Raw genomic sequence first — 24322 nt, 5'->3', positions numbered from 1 at the left:
TGGCATACACTTGTAGTCCTAGCTACTCAGGAGGCTGAGGTAGGAGGATCCCTTGAGCCCAGGAATTCCACGTTGCACCGAGCTATGATTGTGCCACTGCACCCCAGCCTGGGTGACAGAGACCCTGTCTCTAAAAAACAAACAAATAAATAAGCTAATCTTTTGGAGCTTACAGTCTTAGAAGACACAGGAAAAATGAGAAGTGGATTTGTCGCATGATGAAATGACAAAAGTAGTAGCACAGATGCTGTGTTAACTTATTTTATCCTTGCAAGGCTGAGATAGGCATTCCTATTATTTCTGTTTTTACCAGTGATGGAACTAAGTTGTTCTAGATGAGAATGCGAGTAAATGGCAGAGATGGCATTTGGCCCTGAAGCTTGTCCTTAACTGCTACACTGTTCTGGGTCTCTTCAGAGTCTTCATTTCAGTCAAGACTGACCAGGTCTTGATGTCTTCGAAACATGCTAATAACATGAAGGGACAAAGTCTTCTTTTGTGTGTTTTTTTTGTTTGTTTGTTTTGGAGATAGAGTCTCACTCTGTCACCCAGGCTGGAGTGCAGTAGTGCGATCTTGGCTCACTGCAACCTCTGCCTCCCCAGTTCGAGCAATTCTCCTGCCTCATCCTCCCGCATAGCTGGGACTACAGGTGCCCGCCACCATGCCCAGCTAATTTTTTTGTATTTTTTAGTAGAGACAGGGTTACACCGTGTTGCCTAGGCTGGTTTTGAACTCCTGAGCTCAGACAATCCGCCTGCCTCAGCCTCCCAAAGTGCTAGGATTACAGTCATGAGCCACTGCGCCCGGCCAACAACTTCTTTTAAGTAAAGTATGCTAGTTATCTGTGTCCTTATTTAATTTAACTTCTTTGAATTAAAATCCAATTCTAAACTTTTCTTGCAGATGGTAGTTAGTATTGCTGAAGATCTTTTACGAACTGCTGCCCAAAATAGCAGGCTATCTTTACAGCGCACCCAAGCTGGCTGGCTTTTACTTGGAGCACTTATGACTTTAGGTATAATTATATTTGAGTAGGATTTTGTCACACTATAACCGTCAGTAGCCTGTAAAGTAAATTTAATTTAAAAGTATTAAACTTCACATTCTAGATTTTCATTGAAGTTGTAAAAATGGTAAAGATGTTTTCCTCGTCATTTGCTAGTAGATTTCTCTTTTTGGTAATTATTGCTTAAGTACATTTAATGAAAAAGTTGTTAGCAAAGTTTCACTTTTACCATCAGAATAACCTTTGTCTACCTGATGAGTTTAGTGTTTAAAAGAGATGAAAATAGGAGGAAAAATTCCATCCCCTAAGTGAAACCAGCAATGTGATTTTAGTAGAGTGGTAAAGTCACATTTAATTGGTATTGGTATTTTCTGGGGTAACGCTTAATGTGTTTCACTCTTAAGTAGTATGACAAATCTGCAGTACAGGCAAAATTTAACTTGTACATAGTACAAAAATACCTATTATTGTGATGGAGTATGTTCACATTTTAGTTCATATGTTTAGCTGCTGCTGTAAAAAGTGTGTGCATGTGTGTACTACAAAGTTATGATACAGATCTAAGCATCTGTCTATTGGAAATTATAGTTTGACCTACTTTTCTTTTCTGAAGAAAATAAAAAGTTGCAACTCATTTCCAGAAGTTTATGTTAAGTGGTATGCTAAATGAATTATTTAGCAATGTAAATATAGATTCCTAGGTCTGAATGTATTACTTCTCCATGAAACTAAATTGACCATATAAATTACCCCCAAAACTGAGGAATATGTATATGTATGTGTGTGGGAGTGGGTGTATCTGTTTATATACATATATATATGAAAAAGACCTCATAGAATGTGTCCCAGATATATTTTATTGATAATATGCAATCCACCATTCTCAATACAGTTGGGTAATCCTTTAAAAATTGCTTTTTGTGTATTTTATGTTTGGATTCTAGAAGTATTGATAGTTTAAGGTGAATTTTATTATGCTTTGATCTATATTTTAATCAGTGAATAAAGTTTGAAAATAATGTAATTTTAGAGATAAAAATAGAGTGAAATGATAGATACTGTTAAATACTCTATTTTCGTCTCTAAAATTACATAAAGTTTGTGTTGGGCTCATTTTCCTTGACACCTGTTTGTAAGGTTTGTTACATATACATGGTTTTGTATTCTCATTTTCTTGGTTAGGACCATCTGTTGTTCGTTACCATCTGCCCAAGATGTTGTTATTATGGCGAAATGTTTTCCCACGTTCCTTAAAGGAATTGGAAGCTGAGAAGGCCCGAGGCGATTCTTTTACCTGGCAGGTAACTTTGGAAGGTCGTGCTGGAGCCCTATGTGGTAAGAACTGAAAGGATTGTGCTTTCACAATGTTAGGATATTACTAAAATATTTGTAAAGTAAAAGAAACTAGGTAATGATAAATTCATAGGCTTTTAGATTTTAAAAGAAGCTTTATAAATGATCCACTTCAGTTTGCTAATTTTGTAATAAAATTGAAGGGACTCTGAAAAACCGAGACTCTGAAAAAGTGTTTAGACCTGGTGGTTAGACAGGAACTAGAACCCAGTCCTCTTATTCCCACTTGTTGCTGTCTTACCTGTCAAAGAAGCACTGAGTCACCATGTTAAAAAAAAAAAAAAAAAAAAAAACCCAACAGCTGTTTAAAGAACAAGAAACTCAGAGTTACCAAAGTGATTGCATTTGCAGTTAGTCTTTTCATAATGGAGAAACAGCTGTTTTTTTACATCCTTATCAAATCTCCAAACCTTAATATATTTTTCAGATATCAACATTACAAAAATTACAGATACAGTTGTTTTTGTCTGGGAGTTACAGGAAATGCTAAGGTTTTGTTTCATTTGAGAACTAGAATGACATTGGATGTCCCAGTTCTTTTTTGGTTTATCTCAGGGTAAAAACTATTTCTTTTTCCAAACTGGGAGAGAGATACACGTTTAACCACAAGGGCAGCCAGTTAAGGGGGCACCTTTACTCACACATCTAGGAGGTGTTTTATTTAGTCTTGGCTCTATTGCTAAAGGGCCAATAAAAATATTTTTTCTCACTGGACCATTTTTGTTTGTATACATATATATTTACGTAAATATATGTAAAAATTGAAAATGCAAAAATATATGTAGTGGCCGTGTGTGGTGGCTCATGCCTGTAATCCCAGCACTTTGAGAGGCCAAGGCAGGTGGATCACTGTCAGGAGTTCTAGACCAGCCTGACCAATATGATGAAACCCCATCTCTACTAAAGATGCAAAAATTAACCAGGCATGGTGGCGGCCACCTGTAGTTCCAGCTACTCGGGAGACTGAGACAGGAGAATTGCTTGAACCTGGGACATGGAGGTTGCAGTGACGTGGAGGTTGTAGTGAGCCAAGATCCCGCCACTGCACTCCAGCCTGGGTGACAGAGCGAGACTCTGTTTCAAAAAATATGTATATATATATATGTGTGTGTATATATATATATGCGGGATTTCACCGCATTAGCCAGGATGGTCTCGATTTCCTGACCTCGTGATCTGCTCTTCTCGGCCTCCCAAAGTGCTGGGATTACAGGCTTGAGCCACCACGCCCGGCCCAAAGTGTGCACTTTTAATGCTTCCTATATATTGTAATATAGGCAATATGCTTCCTATATATTGTGATATAGCCAATAATTCAAGGATCTGGAGGGAGAAATCAAATATTATACACACACACATATATATACATATACACATGTATACATATGTATCTGTAAAAATTGCAAAAATATATGTAATATATATAAAAATTCATGTAAATTTTAAGGCATTGTTTATACACATAAATGGATATGTTTATAAACAGTGCCTTAAAATTTCTTTCTTTGTAGTCATCTGAATTCCTATGGGATTATAGTCCTCTGAATTTCCACCTGCAGAAATTTCTCTAACCAGTACCTTCTCTTCCTCCATTTTTCTGTCCACCTTTTTTCTAGCCTTTTCCATGATTTTTCTTTGTAGTTGTTGCAAGTTTTTCTTTTGGTTCGACATGGTTTCAGAACCTTCTATGTTGTAATAATTAAATATTATAACTGCCTTTATAGTTATACAATTTTGTAAATTCATGTTCACAAAAGCTACTCCAAATCTGTCCTTTTAAACATTTTAGCCATGAGGAGCTTTGTTGCACATTGTCCTGAGCTCCTAACTGAAGATGTGATTCGAAAATTGATGACCCCTATTGAATGTGCCATGACCATGATGTCACAGTAAGTAAGCAATTAGGACAAGTTCACATCCTATTTTATATATTAAATATATAACAAATTATAATATATAATTAAACATAATACTTCTCAGCCATGTTTTGTTCTAGAATCATCTAGGAAACATATAAAACTTTATTTTTGTAATATAACTTTACAAATTACAGCAATGATGTGGACTGAAATACAGTTGTATCTTAAAGTGTTTTTGTTACAGTGAAGATCACGACGTAAGCTAAAATGAAAATGTTTACTTATCAATGTACTTTGGCAGTACATTGATACGTTGCTAAAAAAATGTATAAGTAATACTTATTCTGGTAAGCCAATACCAACTATGTTTTTGATATTTTAGCATTCCGTCTGTAATTAAAGCCCATGGAGCTCATCTGAAAGCCAGTGCTGCAATGGTCCGTTTAAGACTTTATGATATCTTGGCTTTGTTACCTCCAAAAACTTATGAAGGTAAATTAAAAATTTGTGGTATCTGATAAAAATTTTTCTTTACAGTTCTTCACCGTGTTATAGAGTCTGACCAAGGCTCTCCTGCTGACTTACTTTGCAAAGGAAGGTCACCATTTTATTTTTCTTCATGTAGAGTAGCTAACGCTTGTTGACTGCTTACTGTGTTCTGGGTCTCGTTTTTAGCTGTTTGCATGTATTAGCTTCTTTGACTCCATTGCAGCTTATGAGGCCATTAGTCTTATTTTATAGATGAAGAATCTCAGATTGAGAGACTTAAAGAAACTTAACTTACCCAAGACTTAGAGGTAGTTAAGTGGCAGAGCTTGGATTCAAATCTAGCTGGTTTATCTTCAAAGTATGCACTTTTTTTTTTTTTGAGACGGAAATCTCGCTGTGTCGCCCAGGCTGGAGTACAGTGGCCGGATCTCAGCTCACTGCAAGCTCCGCCTCCCGGGTTTACGCCATTCTCCTGCCTCAGCCTCCCAAGTAGCTGGGACTACAGGTGCCCACCACCTCGCGTGGCTAGTTTTTTGTATTTTTTTAGTAGAGACGGGGTTTCACCGCATTAGCCAGGATGGTCTCGATTTCCTGACCTCGTGATCTGCCCTTCTCGGCCTCCCAAAGTGCTGGGATTACAGGCTTGAGCCACCACGCCCGGCCCGAAGTATGCACTTTTAATGCTTCCTATATATTGTAATATAGCCAATATGCTTCCTATATATTGTGATATAGCCAATAATTCAAGGATCTGGAGGGAGAAATCAAATATTATATGAAATATTAATAGTAAATAAACCATTGATTTCTTTCTAGTATCATCATGCCCAGGAATTTTGGTGTGCTATGGTTCATTGTTTATACATTATTGGGCAATAAATAGTAAATAATCATCATATCACATTTAATATATTTAAAATAAAGTATCTTTTTGTGTGTGTATGTTTGAGACAGGGTCTTGCTGTGTTGCAGAGGTTTGTCTCAATCTCTTAGGCTCAAGCAACCCTCCCGCCTCAGCCTGCTGAGTAGCTGGGACTACAAGCATGCTATGGCGCGCGCCTCTCTTTCCTCTATTTGAGTTTTTTGGTTATTTTAAATAATTTGGGCAAAAAGACACAATACAGTATATGAAAGGAAGTACCATTATTGTATATTAAAACCAGCATTTAAATAATAGATTTTTTTAGAGAAGAGAACAGAGACTTAATTATTTTATTCCTGTGGAACATGTTGCAGCTCTTTGTGGGCAATGATTATAATTTTCACAAAAATTATTCTTTTTAATCTGATCTGAAGTTCTGTTTTTTAGGATCTTTTAATGCACTTCTTAGAGAACTGGTAGCAGAATTCACTTTGACTGACAACTCAGCCAACACAACTACTTCCCTCCTCAGATCCCTCTGCCATTACGATGATAGTGTTCTTCTTGGTTCTTGGCTTCAGGAAACTGATCATAAATCAATTGAGGACCAGGTAATAAACCATACAGGGAAATGAAATACTGACTTAATCTGAAACAATGGTCCTATTACACATTATCACTTAAAAACAAAATAGTGTATAGAAAGGTTTAATCCTTCAGTGTTCTTAGACACTTATAGATGGCATCCTGGTGGTAGTGAAAAAAGTTAAACAGGAAGAGTTAGAATTTGGCAAATTGTCTTTATTTAATATTCTTTGTATTTAGATACCTTGTGGTGGCTGTGATAAAGATGAGTTTTAATTGGCTTTTTGGTTTTGGTATTTTGTTTTAGTTTTGTTTTGGGACAGGTTGGAAAGGAATAAGTTAGTAGGTTGAAGATTTAGAACTTTTACCCACTGAATATATTATTTCTTATGTACTTTTTTAAAAGACTGATTAAAGCCCCATTTAAAATAATTGTTTGTGGAATTAAGTTATTGCTTATATTGTTCACGCAATAAGGTGGGTAGTGTAAACATGTTTTCAAATGAATAAAGCTTTTCTTAAAATTGTGGAAGGTGTTACTGATGATTTTTTAATGACCAAATCAATATTTTGGTCTGTTTTCAAATGTTCGGATCCAATCATTCTTTTTTTGTTGCCTTTTCTCCTTTTTCCTCTGCTGTAATCCTCATTCCTAATGTTTAATAAGTAGATTTCCTAAAGTAGTTTTTGAATAATTTTTATTTCACTCTTTTGCAGCTCCAGCCAAACAGTGCATCAGGAAGTGGGGCTCTGGAACATGATCCTTCCTCCATTTATTTACGGATACCTGCTGGAGAAGCAGTACCTGGTCCCCTCCCTCTCGGAGTCTCAGTCATTGATGCCTCTGTGGCCCTTTTTGGTGTAGTGTTTCCTCATGTTTCTTATAAACACCGGTTAGTATAAAGTCAGTCAGGTAATTTTTGTTAAATACATATTATATTAAACAAAGAGTAGATTTTCTCATCCCAGTTAACTCTGCAATAAAGTGAGTTATTATAATACTTAAACAGTACTCTTACAGATTTACTAACATAAGTGACACATACATGATGAAAAAAATTGCATGCAAATTCCATATAATTTGAGACTGTATGTAAGATTTGACCCTGTGAACTAGCATCTGATATCCGTTCCATTGTGAACTGTGTATTCCTTAACAAAATTTTCATTGTATATGCTAGAAATGACAACTATTGGCAAAAAAAATGCATTATAATAGTTCATTTGATAGTTCATAAGTAGGTCTTGACTATATCTTTAATTAAAGACGTCAATTTGCTAAGCCTGTTGACTTTGTTGTTGAAGAAGTAAATGGGTGAAAATTCCACTCCCTAATAGCATTTGTGAGATGATTCAAGTCTAGAACTTGGAAACTAACATAATTGGTTCTTGTTGTAATAGAAGCATTTTGGTTTGCTATATTGTATATCCATAGACACTATTCCTAGCTTTAGTAGGCAGTTTGCATGTTGTGATTTTCCCAAAAGGAAAACAGAAATGAATTAATACAAGACCATCACAGATAACTTAAAAGCTTTACAAAATTAAAATGCCTTAGAAATATTATTGGGTCTGGTGTGGTGGCCTATGTCTGCAATCCCAGCACTTTGGGAGGCTAAGGCAAGAGAATTGCTTGAGGCCAGGAGTTTGAGACCAGCCTGGGAAACATAGTGAGACACTCATCTCTACAAAAATTACAAAATAAAAAATATTTTTAATATGTAGGTTACTTGATTAATTGCTTTTTAATTTGAGGAGAAACAATGTATCTTTAAATATGTAGGTTACTTGATTAATTTCTTTTTCATTTGAGGAGAAAAAAGTTTAAATATGAAACTTTACCCTACCTAAATATCTTTAAGAACATTTGGTTGCCACATAAATGTTAAATGATGTTAAAGGTGGAAGAATCTTATAAAGCATCTATTTTAACATTTTGGTTTTAAATCTTAAGGAACTCCATATCTAAGAGTTTTTGGTTTACCCAAGGTTATACAACTAGTTATGAAAGTTACAACTGAAATCCAGAATTATCTTAATTCTATATGATTGCTTTTGTAGAATAAGATGAAGTATAAATAAATAAATTCTATTAAAAATATAAACATAATAACATAAATATCCAACAGCAGGATAAGTGAATAAATAATAGAAAGTCCATTTGTGTAGAAACAATGTTTTGATAGAAGATGCTTATGATACAATGTAAATTAAAAAGGTAAAAAGCTATAAGTGATCCTACTTTGGTTTTTAACCAGCAGGCTGTGCAGCTTAATATATTTACTGCTGTTCTTAGTGCACTAAAGGTACTTACTTACTTTTAAAAGTTTTTTAAAGCACATCAAAATGTGTGTGTATACACTTACATCTGAACCTATATCTTCATGTGAGTTTTGAAGAATGCTTTGACCTGAGACCTGTGGACTATTGTAAATTGAGCTTTAAATCCATACTTACAGCGACCTCAGGGAGATTTTATTACCAACTTTAGGTCATACTTGTCTTAGTACTAAATCCAACTTCCTTGGATTCTTTTGTTTCACATCATTTCTTTTTAGAAGAATACTATCTCACTCTCTTTTTATCAAAATCTTCTGAAATGGGCCGGGTATGGTGGCTCCCACTTGTAATCCCAGCACTTCAGGAGACCAAAGTGGGCAGATCACCTGAGGTCAGGAGTTCAAGACCAATCTGGCCAACATGGTGAAATCCTGTCTCTACTAAAAATACAAAATTAGCTGGGTGTAGTGGTGAACACCTGTAGTCCCAGCTACTCAGGAGGCTGAGGCAGGAGAATCATTTGAACCCAGGAGGCAGAGGTTGCAGGGAGGCAAGATTGTACCATTGCACTCCAGCCTAGGCAGCAAGAGGAAAACTCAGTCTCCAAAAAAAAAGACAGGGCATGGTGGCTCACGCCTGTAATCCCGTCACTTTGGAAGGCCAAGATGCTCAGGGCGGATCACTTGAGGTCAGGAGTTTGAGACCAGCCTGAGCAACATGGAGAAACCCGGTCTCTACCAAAAATACAAAATTAGCCGGACGTGGTGGCACATGCCTGTAATCCCAGCTGCTCGGGAGGCTGAGGCAGGAGAATTGCTTGAACCTGGGAGGTGGAGATTGTGGTGAGCCAAGATCGTGCCATTGCACTCCAGCCTGGGCAACAAGACTCCGTCTCAAAAGAAAAAGAGAAAAATCATCTAAGGTGGCCATGGATTTCTTTTTTTTTATAAACCGATTCTTTTTTGTGTGTTAATACAACAAACAATTCACTTCTGGTTTTTTACATTTTAAAAAGTTAGCCAAAGCTAAATCTTTTTTGAACTTTCTCGAAAGCTTTGGAGGCTAGGACATGAGGTACTATTCTGTCTAAGTATTTTTAAAAAAGGAAAAAGAATTATACTACATTAAAAATTTTCTAACTTAAAAATCTTCCACAGAGATACATAATTAATGATTATTATCTGTACAAGAAACCTTGAGCATTTACTAGATGCCAGGTGCTTTGTTGGACACTGCTGTTAATGTTGAGGACCACTGCAATTATGACCTTACTTTGTTAATTGAAACTTAATATCTAGTCTCTTGTCTTGTTCCATTTAATAACCGCATGTCTGTATAATAATTTGGGAGAAGGAGATCTGATTTGGACTAGCTGTGGGAATGAAATAGAAAAGAGATAGCGTGGGGAATTATTTGCTAAACAATTAACTCGTACTCTTCTTACCGGTTTTTGAGCCATATTGGAATAAAATTTGTCACTAATGTGATTTTTTTCTTGTTGTTATAGATTACAAATGTTGGATCACTTTGCTGAATGTGTTAAACAAGCTAAAGGTGTTCGCCAGCAGGCTGTGCAGCTTAACATATTTACTGCTGTTCTTAGTGCACTAAAGGTATTTACTTTTAAAGCGTGCTATTCTGAAATAAGATTTTAATTAATGCATTTAATAAGCCAGATATAGCAAGATTATTATAATGTTTATATGTATATCACTTGGTAACTATGCCTTTATATTAGCTTAATTACTTGAAACTTTATGTTAAGGCTCGGTGTAGTTAAATAAGCGTTTTATATTTTAATGTTGTTAAAGTTTATGTTTCAGTTTGAACTTCAGATTTTACAAGTGCCAATAAATTCTTTCAGAATTTTCGAAGATGTTTGATGAATGAAATCTGATATTCTACTGAAGGTTAACTAAATAGAACTGAAGCTTGATTTGTGGTTTAGGCCATAAATCATGTGAGGCAGTGTTATATAGTTGAAAGAATGTTGCATTTAAAGATTGTGTTCTAGTTAAGCTGCTGTAGGTTTGTGTCCAGAGTAATTTCCTTAACCTTTTTTTAACTTTTTTTGAATTGTAGTTTCTACAGGTATGAAGTAGAATACAGTAGTCCCTTCCTTATCCACAGTTTTGCTTTCTGCAGTTTCAGTTACCTATGGTCAACTGTGGTTTGAAAATACTTTAAATGGAATAATTTATAAGTTTTCAGTTGTGCAGCATTCTGAGTAGCATGATAAAATCTTGTACTGTCCTGCTTCATCTTGCCCTGTCCTGCCTAGGACGAAAATCATCTCATTGTCCAGTGATTCCACACTTTCTGCCCTACCTGTCTGCTAGTCACTTAGTCACCATCTGTCTCAGTTGTCTGACGGGCTGCTGCGGTATGGCAGCACGTATGTTCAGGTAACCCTTATTTTACTTCAGACTGGCCCCAAAGTGCAGAAGTAGTGATTCTGGCAATTTGGATATGCCAAAGGAAAGCTGTAAAGTGCTTCCTTTAAGTGAAAAAGAGAAAGTTCTCAAGAAGGAAAGAAATAATAGCATGTGCCAAAATTGCTGAGATCTACAGGAAGGGCAAGTCTTCTGTCTGAAATTGTGAAGAAGGAAAGAGGAATTTGTGTTAGTTTTGCTGTCCCATCGCAAATTACAAAAATTACGGCCACGGTATGTGGTAAGTGCCTAGTTAAAATGGAAAAGGCATTAAGTTTGTGAGTAGAAGACGTGAACAGAAACAAGTTCCCATTGACAGCAATCAGGTTCCTAATCCCATGGTCAGACATCCAAGGTGGTCCTTGGAATGTGTCCCAGAGGGGACCACTGTTACAAATATTTTGCCCATCTCACGGAGTTCATGCATCATACTAGGCACTCTATCATAACATATTTGAATACTTTTTATATTATTTAGCGCTAAGCTTAAAGTATTGTTTTAAAGTAAAATGGTAACAAATATGTGTTTGCATGAGCATGTCTTAAGTCAGGCTTAAGACATGCTCATTAATCAGTGCCTATATATATCCCTTTTCTCTGATGTTTATAAAACCTTAAGTCATGTTTTGTAAACATCAGGGGAAAAGGGATATATATAGGCATTGATTATAGAAATAAAGGTTGGCCGGGCACGGTGGCTCAAGCCTGTAATCCCAGCACTTTGGGAGGTCGAGACGGGCGGATCACGAGGTCAGCAGATCAAGACCATCCTGGCTAACATGGTGAAACCCTGTCTCAACTAAAAAATACAAAAAACTAGCCGGGCGAGGTGGCGGGCGCCTGTAGTCCCAGCTACTTGGGAAGCTGAGGCAGGAGAATAGCTTAAACCCGGGAGGCGGAGCTTGCAGTGAGCTGAGATCCGGCCACTGCACTCCAGCCTGGGCGACAGAGAGAGACTCCGTCTCAAAAAAAAAAAAAAAAAAAAGAAAAGAAAAGAAATAAAGGTTTGGGGCTGGGCACGGTGGTAATCCCAGCACTTTGGGAGGCCAAGGCGGGGGTATCACCTGAGGTCAAGAGTTTGAGACCAACCTGGCCAACATGGTGAAACCCCATCTCTACTAAAAATACAAAAATTAGCCGGGCATGGTGTCAGGCGCCTGTAATCCCAGCTACCAGGGAGGCTGAGACAGGAGAATCACTTAAACCTGGGAGGCGGAGGTTGCAATGAACCGAGATCATGCCATTGCACTCCAGCCTGGGGGACAGAGCAAGACTCTCTCTCAGAAAAAAAAAAAAAAAAAAAGGCCGGGCGCGGTGGCTCAAGCCTGTAATCCCAGCACTTTGGGAGGCCGAGGCGGGCGGATCACGAGGTCAGGAGATCGAGACCATCCTGGCTAACACGGTGAAACCCCGTCTCTACTAAAAAAATACAAAAAACTAGCCGGGCGAGGTGGCGGGCGCCTGTAGTCCCAGCTACTCGGGAGGCTGAGGCAGGAGAATGGCGTAAACCCGGGAGGTGGAGTTTGCAGTGAGCTGAGATCTGGCCACTGCACTCCAGCCTGGGTGACAGAGCGAGACTCCTTCTCAAAAAAAAAAAAAAAAAAAAAAAAAAAAAAAATACAGGTTTGGACCATTTATATAACCGTTAGTATATACTCTATGAAGAGACCGTCAACTAATTTGGACCTGTGAATTTTTTAAAAAAGAAATGGGGTGGTCATGGTCTCCTTCAGTGATTGGGAGAATGGTGAACCAACTGTAATGTTGCTGTACTGATTACACTTTTCTTCATAGATATGCTAATGCCTCTGTTGTAGTTAACATTTTCCCCATGCAATGTGACAGATTTTTGGTCTCAAATAAGTAAATTAAGTTCCAGGGTGGTAAGTACAGTGAGAACAAAGAGAGTGACATTTAATATGATGAACAAACTACTTCAACATTCAGTTACTGATTATTTTTACCATCTTTTTTTTTTTTTTTGAGATGGAGTTTCACCCTGTTGCCAGGCTGGAGTGCAGTGGCGTGATCTTGGCTCACTACAACCTCCGTCTCCTGGGTTCAAGCGATTCTCCTGCCTTAGCCTCCCGAGTAGCTGGGATTACAGGCATGCGCGCGCCATCATGCCCAGCTAATTTTTGTATTTTTAGCAGAGACGGGGTTTCACCATTTTGGCCAGGATGGTCTCAATCTCCTGACCTCATGATCCGCCCCCCTTGGCTTCCCAAAGTGCTGGGATTACAGGCATGAGCCACTGCACCTGGCCGCCTCATTTGTTTTTTATTTATTTTGTTTTGTTTTGTTTTGTTTTGTTTTTTTGGAGATGGAGTCTCGCTCTGTCGCCAGGCTGGAGTGCAGTGGTATGATGTCGGCTCACTGCAGTCTCATCTCCACCTCCCAGGTTCACGCGATTCTCCTGCCTCAGTCTCCTGAGTAGCTGGGATTACAGGCACATGCAGCCACACCCAGCTAATTTTTTTTTGTATTTTTAGAAGAGACGGGGTTTCACCATGTTGGCCAGGATGGTCTCGATCTCCTGACCTCATGATCTCCCCACCTTGGCCTCCCAACGTACTGGGATTACAGGTGTGAGCAACCACGCCCGGCCTCATTTTGTTTTTAGATATATGTTGATTACACTGTTTAAGTCATATAATTGTCTTCTGTGAAATTTTTATATAAACTATTCAAAGTTTCATACTCATCAAGAGTTTTCCTCTTTCCAAATATTTGCCGTTGATTCTGAAATCACTTTTTTTTTTTTTTTTTTGAGACAGAGTCTCGCTGTGTCGCCCAGGCTGGAGTGCAGTGGCCGGATCTCAGCTCACTGCAAGCTCCGCCTCCCAGGTTTACGCCATTCTCCTGCCTCAGCCTCCCGAGTAGCTGGGACTACAGGCACCCGCCACCGCGCCCGGCTAGTTTTTTGTATTTTTAGTAGAGACGGGGTTTCACCGTGTTAGCCAGGAGGGTCTCGATCTCCTGACCTCGTGATCCACCCGCCTCGGCCTCCCAAAGTGCTGGGATTACAGGCTTGAGCCACTGCGCCCGGCTGAAATCACTTTTTTGTTAAAGATGTCTTAAAAGATAGAACCAATCCATTTAATGGTTTGTGCTCTATTTCATAACAGGTGAAATAGGAGAATGTTTCCTTAGAGTGATAAATTTCAGTTAAATAATGGTTGATTTAGTAATACAGTGTCCTTGATATACGTAAGCAACTTTTAAGTACTAGTCTTTGAATAGAGACACTCTTTGCAATTAGGGAGTGTTTCATAGATCATATTCTGAAATCGTATTTAGGAAAGTAATTACCATGAATTTAACAGTTACACATTCTAGGCATTAGTACATACATGTGAAAATTGACTGAAGACAATAACTTATGAAGATGTATGTATATTTTAGAAAGATTGCAGCATGTATTTTTCCTTTATTTGATATGAATTGCAACGCCAGGTATGCCTATAATCCCAGCACGTTAGGAGGCTCAGGCAGGAGGACTGCTTGAGCTCAGGAGTTTGAGAACAGCCTGGGCAACATAGTAAGACCCTGTCTCTACAAAAATTTTTTAAAAATTAGCCCAGCAGGCTAATTTTTAGCAGGCACGCACCTACAGTCCCAGTTACTCAGGAGGCTGAGGTGAGAGGATTGCTTAAGCTCAGAAGGTCGAGGCTGTAGTGAGCAGTGATTGTGCCACTGCACTCCAGCCTGGGCAAGGGAGCAAGACCTTGCTTTAAAAAAAAAAAAAAAAGTCATGAATTATGAATTGCTGTCTTTTTTTTTCTTTTTTTTTAATGTAGGGCTTAGCTGAAAACAAAAGTACTTTAGGACCTGAGGAAGTTCGTAAATCTGCCCTAACACTGGTTATGGGTGCTCTGGACAACCCAAACCCCATCTTACGTTGTGCGGCAGGGGAAGCTCTTGGAAGAATGGCTCAGGTGGTTGGAGAAGCAACTTTTATTGCTAGAATGGCCCAATATAGCTTTGACAAGTAAGTGAGTTTCTTTACTAACAAGTTTCATATGTAGGCAAAGATGTCTTTTAAATAATAATTAACTGGAGTATATGTTTTCCACATGGCATATAACGTGATAATATTTTGTGGGTTTTTTTGTAATGATGTCAATTTTTAATTTAGCAGTTGATTCAACTCTGGAATCTGGGAAAGTTGTAATATGTTAAATACTTTCTGTGTGGAGAGGGCTTCTAATCCGGCTCTTGAATGTTACTTAATGGAATCAAGAAAAATGTTAATAAGGACTTCTCTCAGTTATGTGTATTCACTGAAGAGGTCCTCTGAAGTCATTGTCTCTTCTCCCTGCCTTTCCTTGTCCCTCTTTATTCTTTCTGCTAATTATCCACTTTTTGGGATAAGCCATTCTTTTTCTAACTGCTACCAAGTTTTCCTCTTAAATTATGACTGAAACAGAATAGTTAAGCATCAAGTTTTAAGGATTTACTTACATGTTAATTATAAAGAGTAATCTCAGAGACCCAAATAAGTATCATTAAGATGATGAGTTGCAGTTATTAGTGACTGTCGAGTTGTTAATCAAGTACATAAGTAGAGAAATTAAAAATCAAGGATTGTCAAGAATTAACACTGTGTTATGTAAATTATATCATTCTTAGCTATCATGTATATATTGAGTATTAAATATACCAAACTACATCATGATCATTAATAAAAGAGAAAGAGTATGAAGCAGTGGCTATGAAGTAGTAGTTCTGAAGAATATGTATTTGCTGAATTATTGCATATCTGTAAATAGCTTTCCTTGTCTTGACTTGTGAATGGCAATTTGGTTATTCGATAATGCCCTAATGCAGTAAGGATAATATGAGTAGGCAGAAAACAGTTAAAATATAACCAGACACTTAATCTTCTGCAGAATGATTGCTGCTATTTTCTAGCAATAGATTAGTTTTCCTCTTTCCAAATATTTTCCATTGATTATGAAATAGCTTTTTATTAAAGATTTATTAAAAGATAGAAACAATCTTAGTTATCCATTTAATGTTTTGTGCTCTGTTCATAACAAGTGAAGTAGGAGTATGTTTCTTTAGAAAGCTCTTGAAGGATATCTTTTTTTTAATTACAAGGAGTTTTATTTTATATGTCCTTGGCCTGGCGCATTGTCTTCTGCCTGTAGTCGCAGCACTTTGGGAGACTGAGGTGGGTGGATCACTTGAGCCCAAGAATTCTGGATCAGCCTGGGCAACATGGTGAAACCCTGTCTCTACAAAACATACAGAAATTAGCTGGGCATGGTTGCCTGTACCTGTAGTCCCATCTACTTGGGAGGCTGAGATGGGAGGATCGCTTGAGCCTGGGAGGTGGAGGTTGCAGTGAGCCAAGATCATGCCATTACTCTTCAGCCTGGGTGACAGAGCAAGACTCTGTCTCAAAAAAAAAAAAAAAAAAAAAAAAAGTATGTGTCCTCAATATCTGTAGGATACTGTATTTATTTTGTACTTTGAAACACAAGGGCATTTCATTTATTCATACCTGCCCAATTTAGTGGTTTACAAGTATTATCAGTGCTTGCCTTCATTATCTTTTTCAAATCCTTAATTGTGATCTAAAATAATTATTATGAAGATTTTGTTACTCATTTTTTCACATTTTATTTAAAACTGGGATTTTTCTTAAATTCTGTATGAAATGTCATAATATTTGGCAGCATTTTAATTCTTTTATACTGCTATGTAAAGTAATGGTACATTTTTAAAAACTATGGTGTCAGATTTGGCAGAATCTGGCTGTATTTTGGAAAAACTTGTCTTTCACAGCCTCATTATATTAGACTGTTTTCATCAACATCATCTCTTGCTGATATAATATCTGACTGTGAAACGCTAAAATCAGCTATCGCTATAGGTCCATCATTGATACTTGCACATTGAAATCTTATGCTAACTTAGCATTAACACAGAAATTCACAGAAATTAAAATAGGAATCATTCTGTAAACCATCCTAAGGAAGTCAATAGGGAGTACCTTTCTTTTTTTTTTTTTTTTTTTTTTGAGGCGGAGTCTCGCTCTGTCGCCTGGACTGGAGTGCAGTGGCCAGATCTCAGCTCACTGCAAGCTCCGCCTCCCGGGTTTGCGCCATTCTCCCGCCTCAGCCTCCCGAGTAGCTGGGACTACAGGCGCCCGCCACCTCGCCCGGCTAGTTTTTGTATTTTTGGTTGAGACGGGGTTTCACCGTGTTAGCCAGGATGGTCTCGATCTCCTGACCTCGTGATCCGCCCGTCTCGGCCTCCCAAAGTGCTGGGATTACAGGCTTGAGCCACCGCGCCCGGCCGGGAGTACCTTTCAATTGCTTAAGACCCAGTTCGGATAAAAATAAAAATCTTTGATAGTTGAATTTATTTCCATTCAATTGAAAGTCACTTTGAGACCTCTGAGAAATGTATATTCTTATATCTCAGATTATTTACTGTGAATAGATGATTATCACTGTGAACATTGATTCTACTTTGTAGTTCACTAAACTGTAACTTTTTGAGAAATAATAACACAAAGGTAACTTTCTAATCTGTATAATGTTTTAGAATTCACAGATTGCATTTATTCTTAACTTCTTTATTCCTCAAAACAACTGCTCTTTAGTAATAATAATAATTTCACTTAGATAAAGAAATGGAGGCTTAGAGAGGTAAAGATTACTTACCCAAGGATAGATGTATGTTAGAAATACTGTTACGGATAGACCTAGTTTACTTCATTCATTGCTACTTTTCTTTTTCGGTTTTTTCTTTTTTTTTTTGAGATGGGATCCTGCTGTGTTGCCCAGGTTGGTCTCAAACTCCTTGGCTAAAGCAGCCCTCTCACCTCAGCCTCTTGAGTAGTTGGGATTTCAGGAGGGACACACAACACCCAGCTTCATTTTTTTTTTTTTTTTTTTTTTGAGATGGAGTCTGGTTCTGTCACAGGTGCGATCTTGGCTCACTACAACCTCTACCTCGCAGTTTCAAGTCATTCTCCTTCCTTAGCCTCCCATGTAGCTGGGATTACAGGTACACGCCACCATGCCTGGCTAATTTTTGTATTTTTAGGAGAGACAGCATTTCACCATGTTGACCAGGCTAGTCCCGAACTCCTGACCTTAGGTGATCCACCCACCTTGGCCTCCCAAAGGGCTGGGATTACAACCATGAGCCACTGCACCCAGCCTGCCACATTTCTTAACATCTGTTCTGTGACAGCACTTAGAATTTTCTGTTGTTTACAATAGGCAAACTGGCCAACTAGAGTCTTGGGGATGATTATTCATCTCTCAATTTTTTTTTTTTTTTTTGAGACTGAGTCGTACTCTATCACGCAGGCTGGAGTGCAAAGGCGCAATCTCAGCTCACTGCAACCCTCCGCCTCCTGGGTTCAAGTGATTCTTGTGCCTCAGCTTCCTGAGTAGCTGGGATTATAGGCAACTGCCACCACGCCCAGCTAAGTTTTGTATTCTTAGTAGAGATGGAGTTTCACCATGTTGGCCAGGCTGGTCTTCAACTCCTGACTTCAAATGATCCACCCACCTTTGCCTCCCAAAATGCTGCCATTACAGGCATGAGCCACTCTGCGCCTGGCCCATCTCGACCTTTTTTTTTTTTTTTTTTTTTTTTTTTTTAGTAGAGACGGGGTTTCACCGTGTTAGCCAGGATGGTCTCGATCTCCTGACCTCGTGATCCACCCGTCTCGGCCTCCCAAAGTGCTGGGATTACAGGCTTGAGCCACCGCGCCCGGCCTCGACTTTTATGAGGTTGTCAGAAGTCTGGTTGTGGATAGCTTATTGAGAGTTTTAATAAAGTTTTGAAAATACAACCAAAATTGCTTTTTAGGCTGCTTTGTTAATTTAGTTGCTTTATTCTTAGTAGTATTTTGTTCTGTTTTCTAATAGTAGTTGACTGTATTGGTGCGTGATTATGAGTCATAGTATTTTATGGCTTAAAAAAGTATTCCTTCGTAGCTCCTTTTATTTGCTCCTTTCCATTGTTTAAAATGAGGTTTACAAGTTAGCTTCATTTCAAATCTCTACATTACTAGTTAAATATGAACAAAATGATGAAATCTGTTCTTTCAGATACACATTAAAAGAATATACAGGTCTTTCACTGCCATTAATGGTGGAGTAACAGGGACTGTATTTACCCTTGTGTCTTAAACTGCTAGAAAAACAGATAAATAAAACAACAGTTTTGAGACATTGGACAACAGCCAGCATAGGACAGTGATTCCTAGGGATGGGAAAGAAACAAAGGGAACACTAACATTGCTCCAGATTACTGCTTGAAGAAAGTTTCCAGGCTTAAGTACAGAAATAGGAAACCCAAACTTGAGGAGAGAGCATTTGCAATTTGGGGAGGCAAGGTAGCTGGAACGTGTAAGGTGGAATAACAGAGAGGAGAGAGCTGTGAACAGAAGGGTCATCTAAAGTCTTTGGCCGAATACTGATATGTGCAAGAATACAAGGAAACTACCCAAGACCAGGGAAAAAACCACCAAAAGGGAATAGGTGAAACAGTGTTCAGAACTCACAGGGCTGAGAATATTTCGTGTTCCCACTATTCAGAATAGAAGACCTCCTGAGGTGAAGCCCTCAGAACGATATTGCTTCAGTAATGGGAGCAATGTCCCTGACCCACCCTAAAAAAGCTTAAAAGCAAACCTTGAAAAAATGAAACTGATTCTTAGTAGTAGCTTAACTATATCCCAGAACAAAACTCAGCAGTATTTAAAGGAATACAATAAATGGAGCAACTCAGCATTGTAAAATTCATAATATCCTATATCCAATCAAAAATTACCAGACACGTAAAGAAGCAGGAAGATAAGAACTCTTACTTGGAGAAAACATCAATCGATAGAAACAGGCCCAGAAATGGAAAAAAAAAAAGATAAAATTAGCAAAAAATATTAAAAGAGCTGTTATAAATACGCTTTACATTTTCAAGGAAGTACAGGAAAACCTAAGCATGATATGAGAAAAAGAATTTGTAAGAACAGCCCAAAGGAAACTTCTAGAAGTGTAAAATGTGTGTGTGAAATGAAAAAATACGGCCGGGCATGGTGGCTAACGTCTGTAATCCCAGCACTTTGGGAGGCCGAGGCGGGCGGATCACAAGGTCAGGAGATCGAGACCACGGTGAGACCCATCTCTACTAAAAAAAAAAAAAATTAGCCGGGCTTGGTGGTGGGTGCCTGTAGTCCCAGCTACTCAGGAGGCTGAGGCAGGACAATGGCTTGAACCCGGGAGGCAGAGCTTGAAGTGAGCCAAAATAGCACCCCTGCACTCCAGCCTGGGCGACAGAGCGAGACTCCGTCTCAAAAAAAAAAAAAAAAAAGAAATGAAAAAATACACTGGATAGGATTTACAGAGGATTAGACAATGATGTAGGAAACAACAGGTCAGTCAGCTGTATTTGTGTATTGACATCTTACACCAGCTTAGAATTAAGACTGAAATTCACAGAAATTGAGAAAAGAATCATTCCAGTAATGTTGAAGACATAGAAACTATCAAAAATGTGGCACAGAGAGAAAAAAGACTGGAATTAAAAATGAACAGAGTCTCAGTGACTTCTGGGACCAATATCAAGCTGTGTAACATGCATATAAGTGAAATCTCAGCAAAGGGTAGGTCAGAAACTCTCAGACATTGCCAGTAGAAATGCAGAATGACACTTTGGAAGATTGTTTGATGGTTTCTTATAAACATAAATATACACTTCTGTTTCGCCTAGCTGTTCTAGGTATTTACCTAAGAGAAATGAAAATGTGCGTGCATACAAACACTTGTACTCAAACTTTTATAGTAGCTTTATTTATGAGAGCCAGAAACTGGAAAGTATCCACAATTATCGATGGTTGAATAGATAAATAGTGATGTATTCATAAATGGAATATTGCTCAGCCATATAAAAAGAGCAAACTACTTTTACAATAAATTGGATGAATCTTAAAAGCATTATTCTGTGTGAAAGAATCCAGACCCCAAAGACTAGGTACTGTCTGATTTCATTTGTATGAAACTGTATAAAAGGTAAAACTATAGTGATAGAAGACAGATCAATGGTTGCCAGGATGTTGGGGGAAGAAATATGACAACAAAGGGACCTAAGGCAACTTTTTATGGTGATGAAAATGTCCTATATCTTGTGTTGTCAGTATGGCAACTACTACCCACATACGACTGTTGAGCAATTGAAATGCATTTTGCCCCAATTGATACACGCTATGAATGTGTAATACATATTGGATTTTGAAGACTTAGTTCAAAAAAAGAATGTAAAATATCTCAGTGATTTGGTATGTTGATTACATCTTGATATTTTAATATTTTGGATATATTGAGTTAAATAAAATTTATTGAGATTGATTTCAAGGCAGGAGGATCACTTGAGGCCAGGCGTTTGAGACCAGCCTGAACACTAAAATTTTCAATTCTGTTAAAAAAAAATAATAATTTCACCGGTTTCCTTTTTGTCTTCTGGAGTGTGATGACTAGAATATTTTGAATTACATATGTGGTTTCTATTAGGGACTTCAAAAAGTTCTTGGAATAATAGAATGAAAAGGTACAAGTAAAAAATACAAACTTTTTTCTTGACATAAGCTCCATCAGGTTCAAGACACTTTTGTAAGTGATGATACCAGCCATTTAGTTCATCCCTAAATAACTGAGAATCCTGGGAATTTAACCATGTCAGTGAAGTCTTTTTGGGATTATTAGCTGAAGAAAAATGAGCACGCTTTGAATATTTTTTTTAAGATTAGGAAACAAACAAACAAAAAGTCATAAGCCAAATCAGGACCATAAAGTGGTTGTCTAATGACTTTCCACTGAAACTCTTGCAGAATTGCCCTTGGAGAAGAACTCTCTAGTGAAGCTTTCCCAGTCATTTTTCCGCTAAAGCTTTGGCTAACTTTCTCAAAACACTTTTATAATGAGCAGATGCTATTGTTCTTTGGCCCTCCCGAAAATCAAGCAGCAAAATGTATTAAGCATTCCAAAAAACTGTTGCCATGACCTTTGCTCTTAACTAGTCCACTTTTGCTTTGACTGAACCACTTTTACCTCTTGGTGTCTATTGATTTGATTGTGCTTTGTGTCAGGTTCTTACTGTTACAGTCATGTTCCATCTCCTGTTACAGTTCTTGAAAGAAATGCTTCAGGATCTTGATCTCACTTGTTTAAAATTACCATTGAAAGTTCTGCCTTGTCTGCAGCTGATTTGGGTAGAACAGTTTTGACACACATCAAGTGGAAAGTTTGCTCAACTCTAACTTTTCAGTCAGAATTATGTTAGCTGAACCAGTTGAGATATGTATGTTGGCTGTTATTTTTGCTGTTAATCATCAATACTCTTCAGTTAGGGCACAGATAAGATGCATTCTGCATTATTTTCTCTCAAATTGATGGGTGTGATCTTCAGCTGTTGGACTTCATCTTCAACATTATCTCATTCCTTCTCTTCTTTTTTTTGAGACAGAGTCTCACTCTGTCGCCCAGGCTGGAGTGCAGTGGCGTGATCACGACTCACTACAACCTCTGCCTCCTTGGTTCAAGTGATTCTCCTGCCTCACCCTCTGAAGTAGCTGAGATTACAGGCACGACGTGCCACCATACTCAGCTGATTTTTGTATTTTTAGAAGAGACAGGGTATCACCATGTTGGCCAGGCTGGTCATGAACTCCTGGCCTCGAGTGATCCACCCGCCTTGGCCTCCCAAAGTGCTGGGATTACAGGTGTGAGCCACTGTGCCCAGCCTGCCTCATCTCTTCTTAAAACGAGGTATTCATTTTCGTTTGCTGATATCTTTGAGAGCCTTGTCCCCACAAACTTTCATAAAGCATCGGTGATTTCACCATTCTTCCACCCAAGCTTCACCATAAATCTGACCTTTGTTATTACTTCAGCTTTAGCAGAATTTATGTTGCTCTGATAGGGGCACTTTTCAAACTGATGTCTTATCCTTCTTAGTGCCTAAAACTAGATCCTGTTCAAATGTGTTATAACAAGTTAGTACAAGTTTGTTTTGGTACCCCAAAATATTGAAATCCATGTATACTTCTTGCATGATGCGTAGTTTCCATGAACTTTTTGAAGACCCCTCATATTCATCTTGAACATCCCTGTTCTAATTATTATGCCGTGGTTACATACTGTATACTTATCAAAACTCATTAAATTGTATATTTTTATATACATTTAAAATGTAATTGTATACCTGAAGTTGGTGCATACTGTATATGAGTCTCAAAGCTTGTTTTTTAAAGTAATGTTCATCTCCTTTTATGTATTTGAATTCATTTAAAATATATTTCACAAAGAAAAAAGATTGACCTTTTTAAAAGAGGTTCAAATCATAATTATAGGGTATTTCTTAAGTGTAAAATATTTTATGTAATACTGTGAATACAAATACCTTTTTACTATTTTTAAAACCAAACCTAAAAGTTATTATTTTATTTTTTAAAAATATAAAAATTTTTCAAATAAGTCTTGGCTTTTCAAGGAATAATTAATATTAAAAATGAGTTGTCAGATTTTCTCTAAAATTAAAATAGGCTTTATTTAGTCAAATGTATGTTTTTAACCTATTATTATTATTATTATTATTATTATTATTATTATTATTATTGAGACAGGGTCCTGCTCTGTCACCCAGGCTGGAGTGCAGTGGCGTGATCACAGCTCACTGCAGCCTCAACCTCTCAGGCTCAAGCAGTCCTCTCACTTCAGCCTCCCTACTAGCTGGGCCTACAGGCGTGCACTGCCATGCCTGATTAAGTTTTTAATTTTTTTTTGGAAATGGGATTTTGCCGTGTTAGCCAAACTGGTCTCCAACTCCTGGGCTCAAGTGATCCACCGGCCTCAGCCTCTCAAAGTGCTGGGATTACAGGCATGAGCCATCACAACCAGCTGCAGTTATTTTAAATTGAAGTTCTAACTCCTGTTAGGGAGTAGAGAGAGAAAGAAGTAATTGATTGTAATCTTTTCTTATTTCCCCAATAATTCCCTGTTTCTGTGTGACTTATAAGGTTGTTGTTTTTATAGGGAAATAGCAAAATCAGTTCTTGAAGCATAATCTTTTTTTCAGGTTGAAATCGGCTCGAGATGTTGTATCTAGGACTGGTCATTCATTGGCTCTTGGTTGTTTGCATCGTTATGTTGGTGGAATAGGCTCAGGACAACATCTGAAGACCAGTGTCAGCATTTTATTGGCTCTAGCACAAGATGGGACATCCCCTGAAGTCCAGGTATAATATTAATTGATTTTTTTATTACAAAAGTTTAGAAAATTTTTGGAAAATTATTTGCTCTGTAAAATAAAAATGTCTGTGGTAAGTTGTTAGGACAAATGTATTAGGGTTTGTTTTTGTAATAGTGCACAGCAAGATTTTGTTTATCAGCCTAGTCTTAAAGTCTGTCTTATTCTGAGAATTTCACCCAT

The 24322-nt window shown here is 37.9% G+C and overlaps 1 protein-coding gene across 8 annotated transcripts in view; it reads left to right on the top strand.

Annotated features, from left to right (window-relative positions):
• Positions 1-24322, top strand: part of HEATR5B (HEAT repeat containing 5B) — a 109602-nt gene that overhangs the window by 22026 nt on the left and 63254 nt on the right. For all 8 annotated transcript variants that reach the window (XR_749080.2, XM_030921441.1, XM_030921440.1 and 5 more), the window contains 9 exons: positions 905-1016; positions 2190-2342; positions 4150-4249; positions 4602-4711; positions 6018-6181; positions 6873-7048; positions 9943-10048; positions 14668-14858; positions 23969-24128. Coding sequence is in view for 7 of the 8 variants with exons in the window: in XM_030921441.1 (XP_030777301.1) it covers positions 905-1016; positions 2190-2342; positions 4150-4249; positions 4602-4711; positions 6018-6181; positions 6873-7048; positions 9943-10048; positions 14668-14858; positions 23969-24128 (1272 nt within the window). In the remaining variant the exon portion in view is untranslated. The remainder of the gene's footprint in view (positions 1-904; positions 1017-2189; positions 2343-4149; positions 4250-4601; positions 4712-6017; positions 6182-6872; positions 7049-9942; positions 10049-14667; positions 14859-23968; positions 24129-24322) is intronic.

This window comes from Rhinopithecus roxellana, chromosome 17 (assembly GCF_007565055.1).
Source record: "Rhinopithecus roxellana isolate Shanxi Qingling chromosome 17, ASM756505v1, whole genome shotgun sequence".
Classification (NCBI taxonomy): domain Eukaryota; kingdom Metazoa; phylum Chordata; class Mammalia; order Primates; family Cercopithecidae; genus Rhinopithecus; species Rhinopithecus roxellana.
This window is presented reverse-complemented; position numbering and strand designations above follow the sequence as displayed.